The 10550-nt window shown below is 35.2% G+C and overlaps 1 protein-coding gene across 1 annotated transcript in view; it reads left to right on the top strand.

The window, feature by feature from the left end:
• Positions 1–244: 244 nt before the first annotated feature.
• LOC110027601 (protein FAM133A-like) overlaps positions 245–10550 on the top strand; it is a 26201-nt gene continuing 15895 nt past the window's right edge. The window contains exons 1-2 of the mRNA XM_020729098.1: positions 245–572; positions 5922–6023. Of these exons, the coding sequence (XP_020584757.1) occupies positions 489–572; positions 5922–6023 (186 nt within the window). The 5' untranslated portion in view covers positions 245–488. The remainder of the gene's footprint in view (positions 573–5921; positions 6024–10550) is intronic.

Here is a 10550-nt window from a genome sequence, read left to right on the forward strand (position 1 = left end):
CCTCGTGTTACTGCGCCGTTTTTTTTCTCCTGTCGCGCGTGACGTGATTTTATTGGCTAAGCACGGTATTTGTAGGTGCGATGTAATATTTTTCCCTAAATCCATTCAAGGCTAAAACTCATTTATTTACACATCCAACACCCAATTCTATATATTTACACATTAACCCCTCAAAACTTTCAAATTAAACTAGCTAAAAGTTATGGTCCCGCACCTAGGCCACTCTAACCGGTGCTGTTAAAATCACAAAGACCCTATCCGATCCTCTTCTTCTCTTCCTCTTCTTCAAAAAAAGAAAAATCAAAAATCAAAATCCGATGCGACCCGCCAGCTTTCCGCCATCGATCGAGACCCTCCTTCTCTAATGGAACTTTGTAAATTCTTCCTGCTGATCTAATCTGGAATCAACTCCGATACTGGATCCACCTTCTCCGACTAGATTCGCCATTCCGTCTCTTCACGAGTTGATCAATCATATATTATCCGAGATGGGGAAGAACCAGGCCTACAAAGCTATGCAGAGGTCGAGGCTCTCGGGCCAGGCAGGGCCTGAGGAGTTCGAGGACGGAAGGGTTCGTACCTTTTCATACCATCGATCTTTTGTTATTGACCTATTTCTTCTTACGTTTTCGTTTTTTTTTTAAGTTTTATGTAGAGAGGTTGACTTGTTTTCTTACTGTTGTGATTGAGGATGGAATCGGTTTCTTATGGGAATTTGAGGGTTTGGAGTAAGTAATTTGATTCGGTTCAGGAAGTTTAAGTCACTTAGGCGAGGGCTGAATATTTGCCCTAATGGCTGAACATTTGGTTCGGCTTTATCTATGCTCAGATTTTAAGTCATAATATATAGGATGTCGCCTTACCCTGAAGGATCTTGGAATCTGAGAGTGCCCCGCTGCCACTGTCATCGATGCACTGATGAGAACAAGAGTCTTCATAGAGCAAGCCAGACCAATGTTCATTTTAGCTGAAAATTCTATAATATATGGTTCCTATCCAAGCTTCTCAACTTATTTTATGGGGAATTTACATACATACCGCCCAGTTTTTTTGCATTTATATACATAACACTAAACATTCATATTTATATGCATACTACTCAAATCTTTAACATCATATAAAAAAATATCACTCTTGAAATTCAGAATAATGCAAAATGATATTATTGATATGAAACAGAAGTATAAATAACTCTTATATGAATTCTAGAATATGAAAGATAATAAAAAGCAAAGGCCAGGAAATAAAAGATATAATACATACATCTCTAATTAATCAATTCATATTAATTACTTGAAGATAAAGAAAATAACATAAAACATAAAATAAGAAAGGAAATAATTCAAATCCAAGGAAATAAATTTAATTATCATAACTTCTAACAAGAATAAGTTATTTCCTAATATAACTTCTAAAACATTCACTCAAGTTAATATAGTTGGAAATGATATTTAACTTGAATTTGAAAACATCAATAGACAAGAAGATCTTGTGAGATAGAACTTGAAGTCGTCATCCCGTATCGCGTTTGTCTTTGATTTCAGCTTATGCAGTGTCTGTAGGTAGACGAAAGACTCATATAAGTAATAATACTGAGAAGTTTGCAGGAAAGTAGACAACCTGCATAAAAAATTGACTTCTAGTTGACTGCGGTTGTCGTGCTGTAGTTTTGCAGTGCCTGTTGGTGGGCGAAAGACTCCTACAGGTAATGCTGCAGTGAAAGTTGCAGGACATGGCCTGAGATATGGCCTGAGAAAGGGCTTATAACAAGAAAAAAATTCCTGAGGAATGTCTACTACAGGGAAAAACTCTGAAGGATGGTCTGTTGTAGGAAAACTCTAGAGAAAGGGTTGCGGCAGGAAAAAGTTCCAAAGAAGAGCCTCATGCTGGAAAAGACTTTGGAGGAGGGCCTAATGCAAGAAAAAAGTTCCGAAGGAGGGTTTGTTGCAGTAAAAATCTCAATGGAGGACCTGCTGCAAAAAGAGCTCTGGAAGCTCCGGAGGAGAGCCTGATATACGAAAATAGTCCAGAGGAGGGTTTGATGCAGAAAAGTGCTCCGGAGGAGGGCCTGCTGCAGGAAGAATTCCGGTGGAGGACCTGTTGCAGAAAAAGCTCCAATGGTATTGGAGGGAGATTGAGCCAGCTGGAGGGAGTTCCAAAAGCTGAAACACCTGTCGGAGGGATAAGCGGTCGGCTGCCTTCAGAAAACCATCAATAGTTCTCCACAAGAGAGAGTCGTTGGGAAGCAAACAACTAGTAAGATCTCCACCAGAGAATCTTACCTATATCTTCAATTAATCAATTCATATTAATTACTTGAAGATAAAAAAAAATAACATAAAGCATAAAATAGAAAATGTAATAATTCAAATCAAAGGAAATAAATTTAATTTTCATAACTTCTAACAGGAATAAATTATTTCTTAATATAATTTCTAACAATCGCAATCACTCTTTTTAAAAATGAATGACACCAAGGTGTTACAAATATAAAAATCAAATTTTCGGTGTTAGAAATATAAATACATAAGAATTGTGCGTTATGTATGTAAATTTCTATTATTTTTATGAGAATGGACAAGGGCATGGAGTTAACTAGTTGTACTATGCGAAAATTTGTTGGGCTAAATGTGAATTAACATGTAATTACTTTTATATGCTATTGAAATTTCTTTTAAATATCCATTGTGGTTTTTTTATTTTTCATTTTTTGGAGTGATTTGATTTTTTATGGTAAAATGTAATTTATTCATATGCTTAACAAATGTGCAGTAGAATCAAATTGTGAATTTATGTGTAAATATACGAGATATCTAGGATCTATATGGGGTGACTGCAGCGTTTATAAAGCTGATTGTAAGGTTGTGGTGAGAATTATAAATATATATTTTCCCCCAAAAATTAAACAACTTTCTTACAACCACCGCATAGGTTAGATTGGAATAAAATAATTTCCCACCACAGAAATTTCCAGAAAGTAACAAGAAAGTAGCTCCCTAAACAAAATCATGGTGGCGGTTTTAAACGCGAAACAGACAGAAAGTTGTCTCAAACACACCTTTAGTCTTTCTAAGTTATGATCTATGTACCACCTGAAAGAGAATTTTCCTACAGAAGTATTAACATAGTTGTTTAAAGAAAATTTAGCATCAGTATGGTTTTCTATGTAGAAATAAATCCCAATTTCTCATACTACTGTCAATTAGCAATTATAATCGATTTCCTAAATTTTATTTAACAACTTTAATTTTTCATCAATCTGAAGATGAGTAATAGATGAAATCAATTGAGTTGCAAAAGGTTATATTGAAATAGTTGACAAACCTTACATTTGTATCAAACATAACCGAAGTAGCAGCCCATGCATGCAAAAATTGTTTTTAATGTACAACTTCACTTAATAGACTAATCAACAATTTTAGAACATATAATAAAAGGGGCATTTACATACGTGGCACACAATTCTTATGTATTTACATATGTCGTCACACCGTATTTACATATGTCACACCTAAACTTTCATATTTACACACATAGCACTCAAATCTTTAATATCACATAAAAAATAGGACTATTGACACTTTTTAATAGTGATATGCACCTTTTCATATCTAGGTTTAAAGCAACAAAATGCTATGTATTTAAATATGAAAGGTTAGGTGTGAGATATGTAAATACATAAGAGTTGTGGGCTATGCATGTAAAATTCTCAAAATAAAAAGTGTTCTATAGAAAAATCCGTTGACTAAGAATGGTATAGAATCTTGACATTGGTCGTTCATTGACAATGCTAAGTTGAAATCCATGCTAATGTCTTACCATGACACATTCTATACAAGTAATGGAATATAGAATCCAAGTTCTCTCTTGACATCCTTACCTCACTGATGAGTTTAACATTGAAATACAGTCCTACCAACATTTTTTTTTAATTAGTGGCCAACAAAGCCTATTCCTTACCAAATGGATTGTTTTACCTGATCTGCATGATCGATCCATCATTGGTCCAGCTTGTAACTCTCACCAAGGGAACCACATAAACTGGAATGAATGTGCATAGCTTGGTTCCTTTTAGAAGGAATCCATCATAAATACTATAGTTAGACGATAAAATGAATTTGTTTTGCTTCAATTCAAGACAAACGTAGTGGAAGTCAATGCTAGACAAATATTGTTAGAAGATATGAAGGAAGAAAGGGAAGAAAACATGGAAATTCTCTTCATTATACAGTACAAACCAACTGAATAGTATAATGTCAAAGTACAATTTGCTTATAGTGTTCTTATGGAAGAAATATGCTATAAAAACACAATTCATGGAAAAATTTTCTGGAACTTCCAGATTCATCACAACGAGGATGAATTGAAAATACTACTGAAACAAGCTAAATACATAAGAAAATTACAACACATATAATAAGGGAACATAGAGAGAGAAGCCCGTGGATTTGATTTTAGTTGTTTTCCCTTCTATTTACAACAAGTGGATAGCAGACTTACAATAGATAAGCTAGAATTGGTAGATTCCTTTTTTTTATTCAGAGTAATTGTCATTAAGGTTTCTATAAACTATCCATATTTTATTCACTTGAAATTAGGCTCTTTCATAGTCATGGTTCTAAGTAAATTATAAATCTTACTGGGAGCATCAACATATTTATTCTCAAGACCAGAATTATGTTTGTAGAAGAAAAGGGTGTTCTTGCCTAAATGCTTGGTGTGTATTCAAGTTCTTATAGGATTTCAAATATTTAATTTCTTGGTATAAGAACACAATACAAACTCTTAAGTTGATTTTTTGATAGTTTCTCCTGGGCACATACATATAATTGGAGGTGAGGAGGCAGATATGTAAATGCATATATTCCTTTCAGAAATTTCTAGTTAATTTTATTCATTCTGTTTGATATCATATTTATGAAGAGAATGGTTACACTAACACATAAACCGTTATTTATACCAGATGTAACTATAACTATGTAATTTATTTTTAATTTGGTTGGGAAATTTGCATACATACCACACAATTCTTATGTATTACATATTAAATACCCAAAATTTGATATTTACACTTACTACACCTTGATGCCATAACCCTATTCATGAAAATATGTATTTCACTTTTAAAAAGATATTGATGGTGGTATTTTTGATGTGATATTAAATATTTTAGGTATATGCATGTAAATATGAAACTTTAGGTGTTAGTTATGTAAATACATAAGAATTTTCTGGTATGCATGTAAATGCCTTATTTTTTTATGGCACTGCCCTGTCTTCTTTTATGTTGTAGTTTATTGCAAAGACGTTTGACATTTTATGGTTGTTTTTCCAATGAAAATGTGATAAATATAAAGTGAAAATTGATCAGGTTTTATTAGTGATGTATTTGAGGATTTTGATGATAATACTTTGAATTTTCTTTCAGTGTTCTTGCTATGAATTCTCTCAGATGAATGCATTCTTGAGTTATGTCAACCCTTTTGTACTGTTGATTTGTATGCAATCAAGCAAGCTTACTTTCATGGTTCTCTTTTTTCGAATGCTTTAAAATACACTAAAACAAATACAGCTTTCCATGTTTTATTAAGGAAGGTTTACATACATACCACTCAATTCCTATGTATTTATATATTTAACCAATTAATTCATATGTATTTATATAGTTAACACCTAAACTAAAATTTATATATTCATGAAAAGGTGTATTTCACTTTTTAAATAGTTAAAATGGTGGTATTTTTTATGTGCTTTGAAATATTTGGTTTTATAATTGTAAAAAAGTAATGATTAGGTGTTATATATGCAAATACATAGGAATTGGGTGGAGTGTATGTAAAGGCCCCTTATATTAATTGTATTTAATCGATGCTTCTGCTTAATTGTTTTACTGGAATTTTTACTAACGAGGGCCGTCACAGGTTGATGGTACTTTTCATTCACCAGAGTGGCATGCTGCTCGTTTGGCCAGCCTGAATACATCCCACACAATAACATGGGAAGAATTTAAGAAAAAGCAGAAGGTAGTATATAGTATTTGTAATATTATAAAGTGTAGGACTCATTTTTCTTTTGGAATTTTCAACATATGTAATGATCATCTTCATATTGTTCTCTTTCCTATGAATTGTGGTCACTTAATTTTTATTCAGTATTTCCTATACCTCAGTATTTTCTTTTTTAAGCAGAGCATTTTTTTTAGGCAAATTTACATTCCTAGTACACAATTCTTATGTAGTTACATATCTCACCCTTAAACTTACATATTTACATACATAGCATTTTGGTGCTTTAAACCTATGCATGAATAGGTGTATTTCACTTTTTAAGAGCGGTAATAGTGCTATTTTTTATGTGATATTAAAGATTTGAGTGCTATATGTGTAAATATGAAAGTTTAGGTGTGAGATATGTATATTCATTTGAATTTTCTGTTGTGTGTAAATGCCCCTTTTTTATATTTTCTCACCTTGTCATGTGTTTTACGAACAAGGTACTTTAACATATCCTGATCTAAAAGGTAAGTTAGTTGAGGAAATTCTTACATCTGCTACAAAGATTAGGTTAGCTGGGAATGGCTTTGATTAAGATAAATGACAATAACTAAGCGACTATAAAAATGCCAAAACGTGGCTTATTTATTGTTGACCTCATTTTTTGTGGGGTCTAGTCCTCCTCTTAGGGTTTAGGATCTAGCCTTAGGAATTTCCCTTTGCCTATCTTAGAACCTTAGAAATGGGACCCGCCTCATTTTAGAAGTTCGACCTACTTCTGTCCTCTTTTGTGGTTTCGCGTGTGTGGTGTCAACTTCTAGCACTTAGAAGGATGAAATCAACATGAGGAAACCCAAAAGGAATTCCTATAGGACCTTTCTGAGCCTTAGGGTGCGCCTTCTGCACAATTCGCACTCCCGCGCGCACAAAACTTCGCAATTCGGAGAATCGACACGTCTGATCGCCACAATTCACATCGCTTGCACTGTTACCTATCGTCGGCTCGAATAAACCTTTTGAAACGATCGATCGCGGGTTGAAATTTTGTGAAATTTGAATTTTGACGAGTTTTTGACCCAATTGTCAACGACGTCGTCCGAGCGACCTCGGATGACAAAACGGACTGCACCGGCAAGTCCAGAGCGTCGATTTTGTCTAGGGAGGACACCCATTTTGCTTGGGCACTACGCACAAATAAATCGCATGAAATTTGATATATATATATATATATATGTATATGTATATGTATATTTATAAATGTATATATACCTTAAGTATCTAAATCCCTAAATCCCTAAACTCACTCGCCTCCCTTGCTCTCGTTCGCGAACCGACTGAGCCCTCCTCCTTCCTCTCGTTCGCGAACCGGCCTCCCTCTCTCTCATTATCTCTCTCTCACATCCTCCTCCTTCCTCTCGATCGTGAGCCCTAGCCGCCCTGTGAAAAACTTTCACCTACTCCCCCTGACGCGCTCCGGCTTTTCCCTCCCCCGCCTCTGCGATTCTCGTCGTCATCTCCTCACGCGAGGTTTGTCGCTTCTCTTGGCTCGGCTCACCGCCCAGGCGAGCAATGAAATTCTTTTTCCTCCCTCTTTTGCTATAAAAACCCCATTTCGGGGAGTTCCTAGGGCTGACCGAAATTTTCAGAGGAAGGGAGAGGTGCTGCTGAAATTTTGTGAGGCTTATTCTTGCATTTTCTTTGGTTCTGCCTCCAGGGGTAACTTCTTCCCCTCTCTTTTCTCCTCATTTTTAATTCTCATGGTGCTTCTTCAGTTTGATTTTATATGAAAAAAAATCGGTGGCTTATAAAAAAAAGAGGGAGAGAAAAGATAAGTTTTGTTTTCTTGAGGATTTCATGAGATACATCCTTTTATTTGGAATATTTAAGATGACCGGATTTTCATCATGCTAAAGTCATAGAAGTGTTTGATTGAATCATATGAATTGTGTTTTGTTGGTGTTATCACTCCACATGTACTGTTTGCTTTACCTTAAGTTAGGGAAGAAAAAAAAAAAGAGGCATAGATTGATTTGATTTCTTCATGTTTATGACAAAGCTCTAGTGACATACTTGATTTGCCTATTTGAGGGCAAACTTTGGAATATTCATTCAATTTTGAAGCACTCCTCGCATGCTAGGATTTGACATATAACTCTCTTTCACATGATATATAAATTAGAATTTGAAGCTCTCTTTCTACATTTAAGCTTCAATACATGTGCTCAATTTTTGAAATGTTGCTTATACATCAACATTAGGATTTATATGGCTCTCTAATCTCTTTCTCATGCTCACATGTGATGGATATGGTTAGCTTTGCGAAATATGCAGCTTTCGAGATTTCTTTTTCTTCCTAAAAAAAAAAGAAGATCTGTATAGCTTATGAAGTCCTCTTTCTATGTCAAAATGTGAAGTGTGTTCATGACATTTGGAATACCTTTCATGTGCTAAAGTATTGGGATTTATTCATGGCATTGGGAGTCTTCCCTTACATGTGAAAATATGAGATTTCCTTTTAGCTTTTAAAGTATTTTGGTAGGCCAAGGGTTGGCTTTACACATGGCTTTTTGAAGCTTTTCTCATGTGCCAGTTATATGTCTCATACTTGGATTTTTGGAGCCCTTTTTATGTGCAAGCTAACGCTTTATATGTGGCTTTGTTTGGAAAAAGCCTTCATATGGAATTTTCGGATTTGGGAATGACTCTACTTGAAACACTCATGAAAAATGTTATATGTCATTCATATGCATAACACCTAAGCTTTATTTTTTGCACACTCTCCACCCCTTCTCATGCACAAAAGAGGTGTCTATCAATCTATACTTGCCAAAACAAATATTTTTTGCACTTGTGAAGTTACATCATGTTTATACCTGCTTGAGTATGAAATTTGCGCTTGTACACTTGTAGAAGTTGGCTCACATTGCTCATATTCCCATCTTACACAATTTCTTCACTCGTCTCTTTATCTATGCTACATATATGCTTGGGATTGATGGAAATACTGGATGTTGTCATTCATATGCTTGTGTACTTTCATAGTTGTGTAAATTGCAGGTGTGAAAAATTCATTTTTGTGTTGTTATGCTGCCCGATTTTTCTCGATTGGGTTTTCTCCCCCTTTTTTTTTTTTTTTTTTTCCTTGGCCGTGTCTCTCTTTTTGTTATAAGTTTTGAGAGTTGATTCATCATTCGTTCTTTTCGATGCTTTAGGTGGATCAGTCCCTCCTCTCTCTCACCCCATTTTTGTTTTTTTTTTTCCTTGCTTCTTGGTTCGGTTTTCGATGCTTATGTCTGATGCATAAGTGTCCACGTATAGCCTTTTGCTATGCGTGAAACCATCAAGCAGGGTCGCAAGTAGTCGTTTTGGGGCGTACGGTGTTGATGATAAAGACACATCGAAGATAGAGCAGAAAGATGTTTTATCCTATAACATCAAGATCCAAGCATTTGATGAACAATAGAATATGGTATCCTTCACCGACATAAGTCTAGCGGGAGTTGGCTTGAACCTCCTCAGGTTGTTGGTGGTCCTATGACTGGTAGCGTAATCGACTCGTGGACAACAAAAATTTCTAAAAAAAAAGGATAAGTTTTGATAAACCATTTTCAAACGAAAACATACTTTTCTACGAAACAAAATTGATAACTCTTCTTTGCATGTTTAAAATTTGTGTGTATGTCAAAAACATAAATTTTAAAATACGTTTTAAAGTTGGTTGTCCACCTGACGAATACCTGTTTAGGCTAGGAAATAGTCCTCTAAGTGAGGTTCAAGACACCCTTCTAGACGCGTGGCGGGTTCTATACATTCGGGTGACCGAGTAGCCTTCGCGGACCCTCGAGAATAAATACTTCTTATCCGAATCTTCTTTTTGTTTTATCGAAGCTTTAGGACAGGGCGCTCGTGTTACTTTTTCTTTCTTTCGGGATTTCCCCAGGAGTTTTGAGGATTTTCTTTTATTTGAGTCTTTTTCGTTGATTTTCTCGAGTTTTCCACTTTTCCTCGGGTTTCCTGACGACGTTTCTTTCAGACTTCGCTTTTTGCGATGCATTTAGACTTGCTATACTTTAGGAACAGCGGATCTCTATACTTAAGCACCAGCGGATCTCAGGGGCGTACAAGTTTGTTTTACATTTTACAGCATTTATTTTTTCTGTTTGTACCTGCTACCGTACTGTACAACATGTTATACTTGTCATGTTTCTACCTGCTACCGTACTGTACAACATGTTATACTTGTCATGTTTCTACCTGCTACTGTAATGTATAGTATGTCATATTACTCCTGCTTTCTTTTTCCACCTGCTACTGTATTGTATAGCATGTCATATTACTCCTATTTTACACCTGCTACTGTTCTTCCTGTATAGCATGTTATACTACTCCTGTTTTTTTTGCCTACTACTGTTCGACATGTATCCTACTGTTTGCCCTGTACTGCATATTTTATATCCTATAACTTCAAGCATGTTTCCTTTTTGCATAGGATGTTTAGAGGACTACAACCATAGGGCCGTTTGATTTAACACTATAACTGGACACCCTAGAAAACTT

This window comes from Phalaenopsis equestris, unplaced genomic scaffold (assembly GCF_001263595.1).
Source record: "Phalaenopsis equestris unplaced genomic scaffold, ASM126359v1 Scaffold000428, whole genome shotgun sequence".
Lineage (NCBI taxonomy): Eukaryota > Viridiplantae > Streptophyta > Magnoliopsida > Asparagales > Orchidaceae > Phalaenopsis > Phalaenopsis equestris.